Source organism: Cervus elaphus, chromosome 20 (genome assembly GCF_910594005.1).
Source record: "Cervus elaphus chromosome 20, mCerEla1.1, whole genome shotgun sequence".
Taxonomy (NCBI): Eukaryota; Metazoa; Chordata; class Mammalia; order Artiodactyla; family Cervidae; genus Cervus; species Cervus elaphus.
Genome location: NC_057834.1, coordinates 122094916 through 122112338, shown reverse-complemented (window position 1 = coordinate 122112338; position 17423 = coordinate 122094916). Strand labels below are relative to the sequence as shown.

General features: G+C 52.6%; 2 protein-coding genes across 12 annotated transcripts in view; one reads left to right on the top strand and one right to left on the bottom strand.

Annotated features, from left to right (window-relative positions):
- Positions 1 to 3659: 3659 nt before the first annotated feature.
- Positions 3660 to 12773, top strand: DMAP1 (DNA methyltransferase 1 associated protein 1). 3 transcript variants are annotated; one of them, XM_043878378.1, is made up of 11 exons: positions 3660 to 3801; positions 3932 to 4081; positions 4600 to 4691; positions 4941 to 5136; positions 10546 to 10704; positions 10820 to 10987; positions 11260 to 11445; positions 11545 to 11616; positions 11925 to 11997; positions 12141 to 12436; positions 12662 to 12773. In XM_043878378.1, the coding sequence occupies exons 2-11, from the start codon at positions 3977 to 3979 to the stop codon at positions 12719 to 12721; spliced, it is 1407 nt and encodes a 468-aa protein (XP_043734313.1). In that variant the 5' UTR covers positions 3660 to 3801; positions 3932 to 3976; the 3' UTR covers positions 12722 to 12773. The 3 variants fall into 3 exon arrangements, with proteins under 3 accessions (XP_043734313.1, XP_043734314.1, XP_043734312.1); XM_043878379.1 differs by lacking the exon at positions 4600 to 4691; XM_043878377.1 differs by having other exon boundaries at positions 3682 to 4081.
- Positions 12774 to 13227: 454 nt separating this feature from the next.
- Positions 13228 to 17423, bottom strand: part of ERI3 (ERI1 exoribonuclease family member 3) — a 128504-nt gene continuing 124308 nt past the window's right edge. For all 9 annotated transcript variants that reach the window (XM_043878383.1, XM_043878388.1, XM_043878380.1 and 6 more), the window contains one exon: positions 13228 to 13753. In XM_043878383.1, coding sequence (XP_043734318.1) covers positions 13671 to 13753 — 83 coding nt within the window. In that variant the 3' untranslated portion in view covers positions 13228 to 13670. The remainder of the gene's footprint in view (positions 13754 to 17423) is intronic.

Genomic DNA, 17423 nt, shown 5'->3' with positions numbered 1-17423 from the left:
GGCAACTGAGGAGACTGTTCTGCCAAAAAATTAAAAAAGCCCAATAACATAAAATAGACCACAGGAGTCCGCCTAGGAAAGCTGATAATTGACGACATGTAACTGGCAGGGGAAGGAAAAGGGAGATGCCTGCAAGAGCTAGAATTTTAAAAAAGCTGAAATGGTACAGAGAGAGACCTCCCACAAATCCTGGAATCTATGGGAGGTGAGTGTGAAAACAGAAATCTTTTCCTTTGTGGAGAATGTTGGAAACTTCTTCCATCTACTGCAAATTCTGGGGACTTCTGGGGGTGGGGACAGGGGCAGGGCTCCCGAGAACATCCCAGGAGCCTCCGCCCTGGGAGGAGGGAGCCACCCTCCACTTTGCCTGCCCTACCCACCTCTCCCCACCTCTCCGCGCCCCGCCCCCCCCCCCCCCCCCCCCCCCCCGCCACACACACACACACTGTCCTGGGACTGCTCCGTGTTTGGGCCACATGTGCCCTCCAGCCATCGCAGAGAGGTTTTCATCTTCCTTCAGCCCCTAGAACTGGAGGGGGACCACACAGGCCTTGCCGAGACCCCTGTACTCCAGCTCCTTGCCCTGGACTTTGTCAATCCCGCTCCCCACTGGCTTTTGCCCCAGGGGCACAGGATGCTTTGGAGAGGCAGTCGTCTTGAGCTCCAGGCATCACAGGCAGCTCCAGTTCCCATCTACTTGGTTCTTTATATTTAGGTACAATATTCACGTGATGAAGTGCACAGTTCTTAATGTTACAGCTGAAGGCAGTAATCGCATTTTCCTTCTGGACGGCTGGAACCTTTAAGGCACAGGGCCTGGCATGTAATGGCCTAACTAAATGACTTCCCTGGTGGCTCAGAAGGCAAAACATCTGCCTGCAGTGTGGGAGACCCGGGTTCAATCCCTGGGCCAGGAAGATCCCCTGGAAAAGGGAATGGATACCTAGTTCAGTATTCTTGCCTGAAGAATTCCATGGACAGAGGAGCCTGGCAGGCTATACAGTCCACAGGGTCGCAAAGAGTTGGACATTACTGAGTGACTAACACTTTCACTTTCACTTTACAGTTAAATACTAAACAATTATTTGTTGAATAAACTAATGAATAAAATCAAGTCAATGTACATTTCCACCAACAGTATATAGAAATATGGTGCCTATTTCATCCACACCCTTGTCAAAAATAGGTATCACAATTATGTTCAAGTTTTAGCTATTTGATAGGCATAAAACGATTTTTTCATGATAGCTCTCAGTTTTTCAACTCTGAATTCCAGTAAGGTGGAATGCTTTTCTGTATGGTTATTGGCTGTTGCACTTGTGTGAATTTCCTAATCATGTTCTTTGCCCATTTCAAAACGTGGGAAATTTGTCCTATTAGTTGGAAAACGTCCTTCATAATTCACCCAAGCAAGACCAGGGCAGATGGAGTGTCTCCAGGTCTTGATCACAGCACGCACACACCACCTTCCCTTCCCCACAGTTTCTAAGATGCCCCTGAAAATAGGGCACATGACCACTTGCTGGGAGAGCCCAGAGAATGAGAAAACCCAGTGCCACACTTAAGGAGTGCATAGTCTTGGTGAGGAGAGGGGAGGACGGGGAGGAGGGGGAGGAGTGGAGGAGAGAGAGAGAAGGGAGAGAAGGAAAGAAAGAGAGCCATTCTGAGGGATTTCCTAATGACAGCAGCTAAGGCGGCACTCCAAGAAAAGGGAAGAAACCAGGCCATGTCCAAGACAGAAAGACAAATGATTACTCTTAGGGTAAAATCCAAACTCCTCACTGTGGCCCCTAGTGCGTACCTCTGATCTTAAGTCTTCCTATTCTTCCCCTCCTTACCCAACGGCCGCCACAGCAGCCTCTTTTCTTTATGTCCTTTCAACATACAGTGTTCCTTCCATTTTAGGGACTTTGCACTTATTCCTCACGTCTGAAACACTCTTTCTCCAGGTATTTTGTGGCTATTTCCATCATTTAAACCTCAGCTCAGATTTCAGCTCCCCGAGAAACTTTTCCTGACCACACTATGTTTAGTCCCCTATCCTATTACCCTATTTAATTTTTTTCATAGCTCTTGTCCCACAAAACTTACACTATATATTTTATTGTTCATATGCTAGATATGAGCCCCGCTGGGAAATATTTGTATCTCATTCACCCACTGCATTCCCAAAGCCTAGAATAATGCCTAACACATACACACATTGGTGTACCACATCCTTGTCCTCACAGAAATTATTCTATCAGGAGAGATATATCTTAAACAAATAATCAAGCAACACTAACTACAAGCAGAATCAAGTGTTTGAGGCTGAGGTGCAGGACCCTTTCCCACTGCTTTGTCCATTTCTGGCTCCAAGGACGGTTCCTTTACCTGTGGGCATTTGCTGCTGCAAGACCCTGGCTTCCCCTGGAAACTGATTACAGCTCAGAGCATTCACCCAGGAATTAGGCCTCAGAAGCAGGGCAAGGTTTGTACCTCTAGGGCCAATTCTCCAAACTTTTGGGATCTAGCTAGGTTTGTGGCTGCAGCTACCTAAGTCAGAACAGGATACAACATTGATAGCTGACTTGTGTGGGCTGTCTGCTCCTCCTAGATTTTTGACAAACCCCTGGCTTGGGGTCTGGTCTCCTTAATACCTTACAACAGTGGCCCCCAACCATTTTTGCACCAGGGACCAGTTTCATGGAAGACAATTTTTGCACTGATTGGGGTGGGGGGGTGATTTTGGGATGCTTCAAACACATTACATGTATTATGCACTTTATTTCTATTATTATTACATCAGCTCCAACTCAGATCATCAGGCATTAGATCCTGGCGGTTGGGGACCCCTGCCTTACAAGCTCCACTCCATCTCCCATGCCCAATGCCCAGAGTCCTCCATGTCTGCAGGCTATTTTGCAGAGGCTGAAGTTAGGAGCTGCTCCCCCTGTCCCTTCTGCCCTTCCTCAGGACCTTCTGCTCTTGAATTCTCTCTGTCTCTCTCCAGGAAGATCAGCAAGTTTCTTCCCTTGTGGGATACTTCTTCCAGTTGCTACCTGCTTGGGGCTGTGCTCTTGGACCTCTTTGGAACCAACACTAATGCAGCTAGCTCCCAGACAAGTGAAGTTTCAGAAAGCTAGGCTCCAGTAACTTCCCACGGACCCCGATCCACAGACAACCCCATCAGAGGAGGTACAAGCGAGGGTCCACACCTCACACCATCTTGGGAGCCCCCCTGGCAAGCTCTGCCTTGTCTGGTTGATCTCTTCAACGCTCAGCACAATGTCTGGCACGTACTTAGCACTTAATGAACAGAGGCAATTAACACCACTAATTCATTTAATGGAGAAAGGCACCGTGTTAATGTTTTACATGGATTATTGGCACTTCCTCTACGCAGCTACCATGACAGTTTTCACTTTGAAGAAACGAGTGCAGAGAAATTAAGCGACTTCCAAGGTCACAAAGCTGTGCACTCCCTTTTCATTGTGCGATGGCGCAACGCAGAGAGAAATGCCAACGCAGAGGGAAAATGCCAGAACCCCAGGCAGTCCAAGAAACCGGCGAGCTCCTGGGAGACAAGGTGGATTACAGGCTCTGAGCGGCCAGTAGTTTTCATACTGGGTTGCCAGCCGGCTTGCTTTCCGCTTAGCACAGACCGGAAGCGTTCCTGTCGGCCACGTTTCTAGCTCGCACGACCGGAAGTGTCTGTCCGCGGCTTTAAGGAGATAGTGGAGCCGCTGGGCCACAGCCGGGAACCCTAGCTGTGGCGGCTCTGAGACTTAGGAGACAGCTGGGGCCGTTGGGGAGACTCAGGTGACGGGACACTGGCGGGGTCCCGACCTGACCCTGGGCCACTGTCGTCCTCGCGGCCCGCCTCCTCACCCCGCCCCCACTTGGGGCTGAAGTGGCTCCGCCTCCTGATCTGAGCCTGGTCCCTCTTCAGGCACTGACCCTTGACCTCGGGGCGCTCCCCCATCCTTTGAGCGCGATGGCTACAGGCGCGGATGTCCGGGACATTCTAGAACTCGGGGGTCCAGAGGGAGATGCAGCCTCTGGGACCATCAGCAAGAAGGACATTATCAATCCGGACAAGGTAGCAGTGGTGCCTGGGAGTTGAGTAGCGGGAGTGAAGTGGTGAGGGGGAGTGACAACAGAAGATGGGTGCCACACTGGAGTGAGACGGGCGGTAAAAGATGTGACACAACGGGATAGAGAGCATGTGTCACCTTGGTGAGGTGGGACGGAGGAGGGGGACACCCGTAGAAAGTGGTGGGAACCAAGAAGGTGTGACACGTGTAGGAGAGGACCTGGAGAGTGTGACGCTTGTGTGGGATATTGGGGGGAGGGGCATCAAGTCAGGGTGACCGTGCTGAGATACTGGAAAAGTATCTTCTCTGACAGGTTAGAGGTGTGGTGGGGAATGACCCGCTCAGACCCAGGTGCCCCTCGAGTCAGTTTCTGTACTTTCAGAGTGTGTCATGATGTATCATAGTGTGAATGTGTGTCGCTGTACCTGTAGGTGCTGGTTTGTTCAGGGATTGAGCTGGGCTAAAGAATTTTCAGGAAAGGGAGTCTAGGCTGTGGTTCCTCTCCTGTGGTTTCCCTCCCCAGAAAAAGTCCAAGAAGTCCTCGGAGACACTGACCTTCAAGAGGCCCGAGGGCATGCACCGGGAGGTCTATGCACTGCTCTACTCTGACAAGAAGCAAGTATTAGAACCCCAGGGCCCCAGGCTTAGGCCCCTGACCAACCTGCCTGTCCCTAACTCCTGATTTTCCTGGCCAGTTTCCTCCCCACCCAGGGCTCTTGCTTGCCTGGTAGGATGCAGGAGCTTGGGTGTCTCACTCCAGGACATGACTTCCTTGCTCTAGGGTAGATCAGCAGTCTGGGTTTAAAGGCTCTCTTCACACCTTCTGACTCTATAATCTCTCACCTCCTTAAACCCTGCTCCCAGGGATGCACCCCCGCTGCTACCCAGTGACACTGGTCAAGGCTACCGCACAGTGAAGGCCAAGTTGGGCTCCAAGAAGGTGCGGCCCTGGAAGTGGATGCCATTCACCAACCCAGCCCGCAAGGATGGAGCCATGTTCTTCCACTGGCGAAGGGCAGCAGAGGAGGGCAAGGACTACCCCTTCGCCAGGTTCAATAAGGTGAGCCACCACTGTGGGGACATAGGCCAAGGGTGTGCCCACCTACTCTGAGCCACATGCCTGAGCTCTCCAGTCTCCTGGTTGTCTCCAGAGGCACTCTCAGACCAGGTCTTGACCATGTTTGCTCACTCAGTCCTTGGGACACATGCCTGCAGGGTCTTCTCTGCCCATGGGACCCTATCCTCTCCTAGCCCTGCTCTGATTTTTGATGTGCTGCCTTGGCCTTTCAATTGTTGCTATTCTTCAGAGCTATGTCCTAGGTGCTCTACTCTGCTCACTCTCTACTTTCTCCCTAGTGTGTCTCATTTACAACATGACCTCAGTTACCCTCTGTATGTTACTAACCCCAGCTTAATATCTCCAGTCCAGAGCAGCAGTTCCCATATATCCAGTCATTTGCTTACCTCTCTCCCTAAAGGCCCCACAGGCACTTCAGATCAAGTGGATTCCCGTGAGCAGAACTTCCTATCTTCCCTCTGTTGCCCACCCCTAAACCTGTTCCCCGCATCAGTGAATGACACCACCATCCACCCAGTTACCCAAACCAGAAATTTGGTACTCATCCTTAACTAATCCTCCTCCTTTAGCACTCATATTATTTCAATCAACAACAGGACAAAGAAAGTAGGGAAGACATACAACAAATGTGGAAAAAAATAAGTTGGATTCTGTCAGATAGGAGCAATCAATAAAATGAAACCAGGATATGAAATGAGATAAAGAGTGAACTTGTAGATGTAGGGGAGGCCTAATTTAGTTAGGGTGGTCAGGGAGGGCCTCTCTGAGAAGCTGGGATTTGAGCTAGACCTCAGTGATACATCTCATCATGAGGCCTGCTTATGGTTTCTGTAATAAATGACATCTGCCTATCTCCTTCATTCTCTGTACCGGCACCCTAGTCCACACTGATTTATCTCTGGTTTAGATGACTGAGGCTCAGATGGAGCAGGACCCTACCCAGACTCACCCAACCAGTGAGAAACAGAGCTGGGCTAGGCTAAGATTCTCTAGGCCATTGTTTAAGCCACTGCACAATATGGACCCCAGTCCCTGCAGCTTGGAGCAGCCTAATCTTTGAGCCTGATAGCCCAAGGGGCTTATAGCTGGACTCCCAAGCCCTGACTTCTTTCCCCTCAGCCAGTACATCCACTTGCACCTGGACACGTTCCCCTGAATGGCTCACAGGCTTCTCAGACTCAGCATGTCCAGGTGTGACCCATCATTCTCTCCCACACCCCCAAATTGTTTTTTCTCCACCTCACCACCATCTTAGGGCCCTCAGGTCCAGTGGAGGGAGAGGCTGGAGATGTAAGAGTGAAAAGGGATATCCAAGAGGTAAGAGGTTTGAAGTGGGGGAGGAAAGGTTAATGAGACAATTCAAGGTGAAGACAAAAGAATGTTCATTTTGTATTTTGTAAATACTACTCCATGCCAGGACTTCCCTTGTGGCTCAGTGGTAAAGAATCCACCTGCCAGTGCAGGAGATGCAGGTTCGATCCCTGGCCTGGGAAGATACCCTGGAGAAGGAAATGGCAACCCATTCCAGTATTCTTGCCTGAGAAATTCCATGCACAGAGGAGCCTGGTGGGCTACAGTCCATGGGGTTGCAAGAGTTGGATATGACTTAGCAACTAAACTATATGTGTGTGTGTGTATATATATAGATATATATAGAAAATTATTCTTTTCCGTTTTAGGTTATTACAAGTTAATTGAATATAGTTCCCTGTGTTATGCAGTAGGACCTTTTTTATCTGTTTTATATATGGTAGTTTGTATCTGCTAATCCCAAATTCCTAATGTATTCCGCCCCCATCCCCATTTGGGAACCATAAATGTGTTTCCTGTGTATGTGAGTCTATTTCTGTTTTGTAAATAAGTTCATGTGTATCATATTTGGATTCCACATATAAGTGATATCATATGATATTTGTCTTTCTCTGTCTGACTTCTCTAGTTGCATCTGGGTTGCTGCAAATGGCATTATTTCATTTTTTTATACAGCTGAGCAGTATTCCATTGTGTATATATACCAGTTTTCTTTATCTGTTCACTGTCAGTGGGCATTTATGTTGCTTCCATGTCTTGGCTATTGTGAATAGTGCTGCTGTGAACATAGGGGTGCATGTATCTTTGAAATTAGAGTTTTCTCCAGATATCTGCCCAGGCGTGGAATTCTGGGTCCTGAAGTATTGAATTGACTCTTAAAGGATATCACCAGGTAATAGTAGGAAAGGAGTACAGTCACTTGTTCAGGCGGAGGCGTCATCGTGAGCAAAGACATAAATAAAAACTAGTCATGTGTATGGGATGCTGTGGGAATTTCCCTGTTGATGAAGCCTGAAGTCCAGGACAGAACATGGTGGGAGAAGAGGCCTGAGAGGCTAGCAGGGCTGGGTCAGGCAGGGCTTGGCAACCAGGCTCAGGAATGGGCTTTGCGCTGATGTCTTTGGGGAGCCATTTTAAGTAGAATGGTGTCAAGATCAGATTTGAGTTTTAGAAAGATTGTGGTGATTATGGGTGGAGAATGAAGCTGAAGTAAACTAAACTAACCATCTTCCCGTCAATGCTGCTCATTCCTGGGGTCACGCTTTCAGTCTGTGGCTCTCCAGCCGATTTCTTGCTCAAGCCAGCAACACAGGAGTTACCTGTGACAGCATCTTCCCTCACCCCTTATGGCCAGTTGTCACAACCTGTGATGTTTAAAGCCTCTCAAGTCTTTGCCCTTTTCTTTACCTTCTGCCACTGCTGCTTTATTTCAGGCCTCTTCACTTCCTACCTGGGTTATTTCTTAAACCTGCTAGTTGGTCTCCCAAGCTCATATTTCACCCCCTGTCTTCACTGTTGCCAGGGTGGTCTTTGTAGAAGAGAATCATGACCATCTCACTCCTCTCTTTAAAACTAACCTTTCTGGCTCCCATCACCCACAGGATGAATTCCAGACTCCTTAGTGGGCGCATAGGCCTGCAGCAGCTCACCTCTGCTGACTCTCCAGGCTCTCTCAGGCCTTTCCCTGTCTTGCCCTTTTCTTGTTCCCTTAATGTGTCCTGATGCTTCAGGGCATTTCTCTCTCATCACTGTTTACGTGGTCCCCCTGCTTAGGATTCTCTCTACTGCATTCCCTCACCAGTTCACTGCTATTATACTTAACCTTAGGGCTGAACCAGGCTTCATTTATCTCTTCCCTGTCAACCTTGTCCCAGGCTGAATCAGGTGTCACTCATTACATCGTAGGCATACCTTTGTCATCAGTTTTGCCTCACTGTACTAAATTAGTTTTGCAGCTGGACTGTGAGCTCTGAGAAGGTAAGGCCCATCTTACTCAGCATTGTGTCCCTAGCATAGGTCTAGCAGGCCCATGATATTAATAAATATCTGCTGATCTCTCTTGCTTGACTGTGAACTTCTTTTTATTTTTATGGCTGTGCCATGTGGCTTGCGGGATCTTAGTTCCCCAACCAGGATTCAAACCTGGGCCCCAGCAGTGAAAGTGCCAACTCCTAGCCTTTGGACCACCAGCGAGTTCCCTGATCATGAGCTTCTTGAGAACAGGACCAGCTACACTATTCCTGAGTATATTTTTTTAATTAAATGGAATTAAAATGCATAGGAGGGATACTTAACCAACTGCAGAGAGATCAGAAAGATGAGAAGTTATCTAGGTAGAAGGAATGTGGAAGTGAGAAGGCATTTCAGGCAAGAATAACAAAAGCTGAGGGGGAGAGCCTGGTATATTCCAGTAACTGCTAGTCGCTAGGCTGGAACTTAGGGTCCATGAAGGACAGTGGCTGCAGAGGGAGGCCAGGTCACTCACCATGTGGTCACTGATTGAGTCAGTAAGTATTCATTGATACCTACAGTGTGCAGGTCCTGTCCTGAACCCAGAAGGTAGGAAGTGGTCCAGACAACCCTTGCTCTTGGCAAGTTTGAAAATTATCTAGAAGGCACTTTAAAAGTATCAGGGAGCCTTTGAGGGGTTTCATAAAGGATGGTTGGGTAACATCAGTTACATATGCTAGAACAGTGCTTTTCAAATTATCTGTGATAAAGGACATTTTTAAAAATTTCCCAATTCATCAGAGACTACTAAAGATAGTAAAATTATAAGACAAGACAAAATATCAGTCTGTTTCTTCTAAGTTATTTAGCAGCATATGATGCTGTAAAATTGTTGTAAAGCTTTCTAAACGCTTACTCTCATTTCTGTACTTACTGTAGACCAGGTTTGCAGCAGCACTGGTCCAAAGGCTGCCCTTTAGCAGTGTCAGAGAGGTCTCATCTTGGCTGCAGATGGCGAATTGCCCGGAAGAGGATTAAATGGAGGCAGAGACCAGTGGGGAGGCTGTATCTCTATCCAGGCAAGGGGGTAGTGATGGTCTGGACACGGGCATGGCAGTGGAGAATTGGGAGGTAAAAGCCACAGATTTGGGAAAGAGGAGGGGTTCAAGGGTAAAGGTAGGAATTAAAGATGCCTCCTGGGGTTCTGGCTTGGGTGATGCCAACATTGAGATCTGGACTGGAGGAGATAGAAGTTTAAGGGAGCACAGTGAGCTCAGTACTGAACATACTGAAATTTTTTTATTGAGGTATAACTGCTATATATATATATATTAGCTTCAGTTTAGAACATAATGATCCCCTATTTGTATATATTGTGAAATGGTCACCCCAGTAAATCTAGTTAACATGCATCACCTGAACATATTGAGTTTGAGATGTATGTAGGACCTCCAGTAGGAAATGTCCAAGAGGCTGCTGGACATAAGGGTTTTGAGAGCCATTGTGGTCTTTGATGAAGAAACTTCCCTGGTCCAGCCTAGCACTGTCTCCTTCCTGGGGTCTCTGACTGACAGACCCAGCCCATAGTGGTGCTGTTTCCCCTGAGGGAGGTCTGGGGGACAGGGCATGGGGGTTGGGATGGGGGTTTATGTTGGGAGTAGGATTCAGGTGCCTTTTCTATAGGGATTTAACCTTGGCCAGCTTGGGGAGCTGCAAGTCCCCTTGTCACCACTGGGTGGCAGGAGTGCTTCAGACAAGTGTTCCCTGCTAGGGGCTCCTGGGCCTTTCTCTGGAACTTAGCCATCTGCCCTACTCCAAAGTTGACCCTTGGACTCTACAGACACACTTACCCGTGGACCCCTGACCTTAACCATGGGGTCAGGAGCATGTGTTTTGTGCAGTTGGTCCTGGAGCCTGCCAGGGCCTTTGGTCAAGCTGTCAGTTTCTTTCCTTGCTCTGGAAACATCATCTCCAGGGGTCCTGTGCAGGGTCCCAGGCAGAGGACTTGCTTTTGTCCAGCGCAGGGATTGGCAATAAACAGGAGGGACTGTGGCCATGGGGCTGCAGCCTGTAGGACGTGCCGTGACGTGGGCATGTCCCCTGTCCCCCACCCACCCCCCACGCCTGTAGACAGTGCAGGTGCCTGTGTACTCAGAGCAGGAGTACCAGCTCTACCTTCATGACGACGCTTGGACAAAGGCAGAAACCGACCACCTCTTTGACCTCAGCCGCCGCTTTGACCTACGTTTTGTCGTTATCCATGACCGGTATGACCACCAGCAGTTCAAGGTGAGCTGGTGCCGTGTATTTGCATGTGTGCCCAACACTCAGGCCCGACAGGCCACTATCTTCATGCCTTCCTTTTCACACACATTTGTCTCTCTCTCTCCGTGTCTGTCCTCAGAAGCGTTCTGTGGAGGACTTGAAGGAGCGTTACTACCACATCTGTGCCAAGCTTGCCAACGTGCGGGCCGTGCCAGGCACAGACCTCAAGATACCAGTATTTGATGCTGGGCACGAGCGACGGCGGAAGGAACAGCTGGAGCGTCTCTATAACCGGACCCCAGAGCAGGTCAGCCCCGAGTCCCACAGACTCTTCTCCAGGCCCTGAGACCCCCTGACCTCTGCCTCCATCCTCCACGCCCTCAGCTCCCCTCCCGCCCCGCCCCGCCCCCATCCAGTCCCACCCCTCACCAGCCACCCTCCCTGCTCTCCCTAGCCCTCCCCTCCCTCATGACCCCCTGCTGCTCCGAGTCCCTCACAGGCAGCCCAGCACCCCTGTCTCCCGGTCTCCCCTCGTGGCCCCTTGAGTTTCACGCTCCTCTCAGCGCCTCTCTTGCCCAGGTGGCGGAGGAGGAGTACCTGCTGCAGGAGCTGCGCAAGATTGAGGCCCGCAAGAAGGAGCGGGAGAAGCGCAGCCAGGACCTGCAGAAGCTGATCACAGCGGCAGACACCACTGCCGAGCAGCGGCGCACGGAACGCAAGGCCCCCAAGAAGAAGCTCCCCCAGAAAAAGGAGGCTGAGAAGCCGGTGTGGAGACTAAGCCAGCCCAGCTTAGGGTGGGGGGCTGGGACTAACATTGGGCCCTCTCCCCGTGACACCCTGGTCTCCACAACTACTCTTCCTCAGGCTGTTCCTGAGACGGCAGGCATCAAGTTCCCAGACTTCAAGTCTGCGGGCGTCACGTTGCGGAGCCAGCGGGTACGTGAGTCACCTTCTTCACTGTGTCTGGGCCCTTGGCTCTACGGCCTGAACACTGTAGGCCGGGGGCCTGGAGCAGATGGAGGCGGACACACCAGGATCTCAAGGGGACGCCAGGAGCTCACAGCTTTCAGCCTGTTCTGCTTACTGCTTGTTTCCTTCTGTGACCCAGAGCTGCCTCTAGGGGTTAACTTCTCTTCCGGCCCTCCCCTCCCCACCCCACCCCCTCAGTTCCTTTTGTCTCTTTCATTCTAAACTGCTTGTTGGGAGAGGGTCCCGCTTGAGCTGAGCTGCCTGGGTCATTGCAGATGAAGCTGCCCAGCTCTGTGGGACAGAAGAAGATCAAGGCCCTGGAACAGATGCTGCTGGAGCTGGGTGTGGGTGAGTGTGGAGGCTGGGCCCCTCAGGAGGGACCTTCCACCAACTCCCGCCCCCCCCGAGGCGAGGTTGTGGATGAAGGCTGGGCAGTAGGGGGCAGTTCTTGCTGCTGGCCTCCCACCACTGCGCCTCCTACCCACCCGCAGAGCTGAGTCCGACGCCCACGGAGGAGCTGGTGCACATGTTCAATGAGCTGCGGAGCGACCTCGTGCTGCTCTACGAGCTCAAGCAGGCCTGCGCCAACTGCGAGTATGAACTGCAGATGCTGCGGCACCGGCACGAGGCGCTGGCGCGGGCTGGGGTGCTGGGCGGCCCCACCACCCCGGCCTCAGGCCCGGCCCCAGCCCCAGCCGAGCCAGCGGCGTCTGAACCTGGTCTTGGCTCCGACCTCAGCAAGGACGCCATCATCGATGTGGTCGGTGCACCCCTCACGCCCAATTCGGTAAGAGGCTGGACTGACCAGGAGAGCTGCAGCTGGCCCTGCTAGTGAGCACACGCACGTGCATGCATGGGCCCCGCCCCCTCTAGTGCCCGAAACAGGGGTCATCGCTGTGAGGGGTTCTGAGAATGAGTGGGTGGCCAGTGGGCGTCACCTTCCTGACTCAGTATGAAGCACATGCACGAAGCCCGAGTCCAGCCACTGACTCAGCACCTCGTGTCTCCTCAGAGGAAGCGGCGGGAATCGGCCTCCAGCTCCTCTTCTGTGAAGAAAGCCAAGAAGCCATGAGAGGCCCACGGGGTGTGGGACGCTGCTGTGTAAATAGAGCTGCTGAGCTGGACTGGGCTGCCTCCTTTTCCTTCTCATCACTTGTGACGCCCCCGGCTGGGAGGGTGGCCAGGAGGGGTGGCCCTGGGGCTTGCCTGCGCTGAGGCCCTTGGCAGCCCTTTAACCACTGACCAGCTCCCCCACCTCCTGTATCTGGGAACACCCGTTGTTCTACACTCAGGTTGGAATCGCCCCTTGGCCTTTTGGCCAAGATCAAGTGTACACTCAGGTTGGTTCGCACACAGCAACGACTGTACATCCCAGCTGCTTCTGACAGCCTCGTGCTCAGTCCGTCCCCGCCTCTCTGTGTGCATGCAGAGAGGGTCTCAGGTACTCCACTGATGCCAGCTCTACTTACTGGTGGCCTTGAGCACAGGGCGGCCTGGCGCATGTGCTGTCCCCCACACATCCAGACGCCATCAGGCCTGGCACCACCTGGTCCACGTCCACACACACACACCCAGGGCCTCATTTCCCCGACTTTATTCAGTGGCACGTTCACAGCGGGGATGGGGGCAGACACAAGGTGGGGCCTGATCTGTCCTGGAGCCCTGGGGGCACCACACACCATGCACTACAGATGGGAGGGGGCACAGGGGGGCTCGGCGGCCCCGGCAGAAGCCTGTGTACTGGGAGGAGGCGGTGAGGAGGAGGTCCCCCAGCCCAGGCCCACAGTGGGAGGGGCTGATACTGGGCTGAGGTGGAGAGGTGGGGGCAGGGGCACAAAGTGTCTGTTCCAGAGGGGCCGAGGAGCCAGGCCTTACCCAGGGCAGAAGCCCACGGGGCGGGCTGGGGGACACTCTGGACGCAGAGCTGTGCCACTCCCCCTTTGCCCCTCTGGTGAGGGAGAGGAAGGTTCTGGGCTGGGCCAAGCAGCTACCCTGTCCTGCCCCATCCCATCCTCGGCCAGTCAGAACGGCTTTGACGTCTGCTTGAAGATAAAGCCTCGATAGGCGAGTGTCTTCATGATGTTGGCAATGTTCTTGCAGTCATCTAAAAGGAGGGAGAGGAGACAGTTAGGTGGGCCCCAGATCCTTCCCCTGTGGGCCCACAGGTGCTCCTAAACGGGTATCGTGGGAAGCAGGATCGAATTCAGAAGCCAAAGGCTCTAAACCAGGGGGGTCCTATCCCCAGGTGGCAGCATCTCCAGCTTCAGGTTGGGTCGGCAGGAAGCCTGGTCTCAGGGCCTCTCAGTCCCATAATTCATGCTGGAAATTGGCCGGCGTGTCCCGCCCGGCCCCAGCGGTGATGTATGGGCGCCGTCGCAGTAAGAAAAAGGCAGAGTAAATGTGTAATTTCTCCCTTGACGGCCCCCGGCCGCTGGGCGATCCTTCTTGTTGCCGCCGCGTGGGGACGGCCCGTCCGCCACACTCCGTCTTCCCGCCACCCGCCTTGATGTCTCCATTTCATTACTGTGCGGCCATTCATCACGCCCACGGCCAGGGTGACTTTGCCGGCACTTGCGTGTGTGTGGGAGACGCAGCCCAGGACATAATCACTGGTGACAAGGCACGAGCCTTGGCACTTCCAGTCGGGGCCCCAGGCTCACATGCTCCAGCAGCAGCTGCCTGGGCGCCGGGTTCTGTGTAGCCCTGGCCAGCAGAGAAGAGCCAGGTCTGTGGTCCTCTCAGGCCCTGGCCGGCAGCCTGTGGAGCTCAGCCCAAGCTCTCCTCCCCAGGCAGGCTTCAGACCCTGACTCTGGCAGTACCTCAGGTTAAAGACATGTGCGCCTGTCAGACCCTGGCGGCAGTGTCCTCGGTATTGATTCCCATGAGAAACTCCATGGTGAAAACCATCCCAAACCCCAGATGCAGGTAGCCACAGGCGCAGGTGCTCCTGGAGCCTCAGTGTCATGGTCAGGGACCAGGACTTCCCTCACCACCCCCTCCCACATCCCATAGGTGCTCACACAACCGGGACCTCAGCTGCCACAGCCCTTACAAGATGGATGCTAGGACTGCAGAAGTATTGGACGTCGATGTCACCATCAGGTGTGGGGGGGTGGTAAGGTCAAGGTGGGGTCAGGAGGCCCTGCATCTGTCAAGGACCAACCCCTTCCAGTGAGCTCCCAGCCTCTCCTTGCCAGGATCTTAGACTGGGAAAGGGGACCGACCAGAGCGAGGATGACTGTGGGTGTGGGGCAAGTCTGCTCAGGCCAAGCCTTATGCCATCAGCTGGACCCCAGCTCTGCAGACCCTGCACAGGGCAGACACGTCACACAGGGTCCTATTTCTCAGAGCTCAAAATGAATGTAGCCAGCTGGGGTGGATGTGGGCACAGACAGGTGACCCCAGGCATTTGGGAAGCCATGAAGGCTGGTCTGAGGCAGAACAGTGCGAAGACAGATGGGTGGGTAGTGGCGGCCATGGCAACTCCATACGTGACCCATCCCTGTGGTTTATGGGCCGGACACGCACCCCGCTCAGCTGCCGCCCGGTCATTTGTCTCCCTTAGTGTGTACGCCGAGTCTGTGGGGGTAGGGGGTGGAGGGAGGGGGCTGTGACAGGAGGAGCCAGGCAGTCGGGGGAAGGGGAATGGGACAGGAACGGCTGTGCAGGCAGGGTGGGTGTGGGAGTGGGACAGAAAGGCCTTACAATAGGGTCCAGGAGCTGTGGTTGACAGGGTGATTTTCTTCCCAGGTAAATCTGGCCTTGTCAGGGCACCTCCAGTCCTTCCTGTCTCTGACACTCTGGGGACCATGGCCACTGTGCATATTAAGAATAAGTCCCCTCGTTATCTGCAATTACCCAGCGGCCACACACCTCATTTCTTCCAGCAGAAAAGAAAATTAGTTTTCTATTGACTTCATCTGGCTCCTCCCTCGTTGCTGGACAAATCGCTCAATCTGCCTCCCCTGGCCCAAGTGAATGTGCCCAGCCCCTCCCCCCAGGCCACCAGCCATCCAGTGGGCGAGCACTGACCTCCCACCTGTGCCTGGTCTGGGGCTGGGCGAAGGTCCACGCACCCCAGTCTCAGCCCTGACCTCTCCTCACTCTACACCCCGGAGGGGTTCATCCACATCCCGAGCTCCAGCTACTCCTGAAAAATGCCTCCTGAGCTCCAGACCACAGATCCAGACACCTCGGGAACATCTAGATCCACACACAAACTCTAAATGGCCAGCTGTGAGCTAGTTTCCCCTCCCCAGCTCCTTCACTCTCCCGTGTTCTCCATCACAGTGAATGGCACCCCAAAATGTCCCAGAAGAAATCCAAGTCTGGCATCCTGCCTTCTCCCCAAGTCCAATCCAGCATGAACTGCAGGCTTTGTCGTCGTCCTCTGTCTCATCTTCTTCCCTTCACTCTGGCACCACCTTCCAGTCCAGAGCCCAGCATCTCCTGCTCTCCGACAGCAGCGGCTTCTCTTTCTCCCCTTTAATCCATTCTCTCACAGCCAGAGTGATCTTTCTCACACAAATCTGATCACAGTCCTTTTCTCCTTAAATCTCTTCAGTGGCTTCCCTGCCCTCAAGTCCACACACTCATTAGACTTCAAGGTTAAAGCCCTGCAAAGCCGGATCCCTGCTCTCTCTGGTCTCACCCCTGCCACGCTCTACCCTCAACCCCCGGATTCCAGCACCAAGGGGCCACTTACTGTTTTCTGAAAATGACAAAGTAGGTTTTGGAGTCAGACCTGTTTCTAGTCTTAACTTCGCCCATTGGCTGTTGTCCTGCGGCAACTGCCAAGTTTCCCCAAACCTTAGGTTCACCGGGGTGATAAGAGATGCTACCTGAGTGTTACGGGAGGAATCAGCGAGTGAAACTGCCACATGTCTGCACATGCTTTATGTTTGGAATATCTCCTCTCTTGATGGGAAGGCAAGGATGCTAGTTTTCAGGATGGTCCAGTGGTGAGAAGGTGTGTACTGTACAATCTGTGGCATTGGTGACTTAGGGGCCTTGGTGAAACCACTTATCACTCATGCCACAAACCCTTGACTACTGACTTCGTCCACCAGGGATTCCAGAGTCTAACTTGTTGCAACTGGTCTATCATAATGAAGAGAGACCCAGACTGGGCTCATCCAGCAGGTCAGTACTATTGAAGTTTTGGGCTTCCAGCCCTGGAAGGTGACCGAAGAGTCAGCACTCCACTGATCAGCACAGACACAAATCTGGGCTTTTAATAGTAAATTCAGATAGAGCTCTGGGTGAGCCTGATAACAACATAGCCTCCCAGAAAGTCGTCGGCTCGAAGCCCTGGGTTAGCAGTCCCACCCTGTGGCCCATCACTGAGCAACTGGGAACAGCCTGAGGCTATTCTGGGGGGTCAAGAACAGGGAGACTTGTGCCCACACCGGAGGCTTCTAAGAGTAGGTCTTCCTCACTTCCAAATTCTAAAAGACTAACGTGTTTTTATGTTCCTGCAGGATCAACTTGTGACAAGACTGCCCTCATCTTTTGGGGGGCATTAACATTTTTAATGTTGGAATTAATTCTTAATGTTTTTATATTGCCAAGGCTGTAATGGGGGGGGGGGGGCTAGTTGCATACATCCCTCAAAGGTGAGTAGGGTCAGCACTTAACAGGATGAGCTTGCTGGCTGGGCCCAAGGGTAGTCAAATACCTGCTTGGCAAGGGAGCTGCTAGTGGAGGGTGGCTCAGATCGCTCAGGACAGCCTGTGAAAATTCACACAGAGCAGCCCCCTGCGGCTGACACGCTC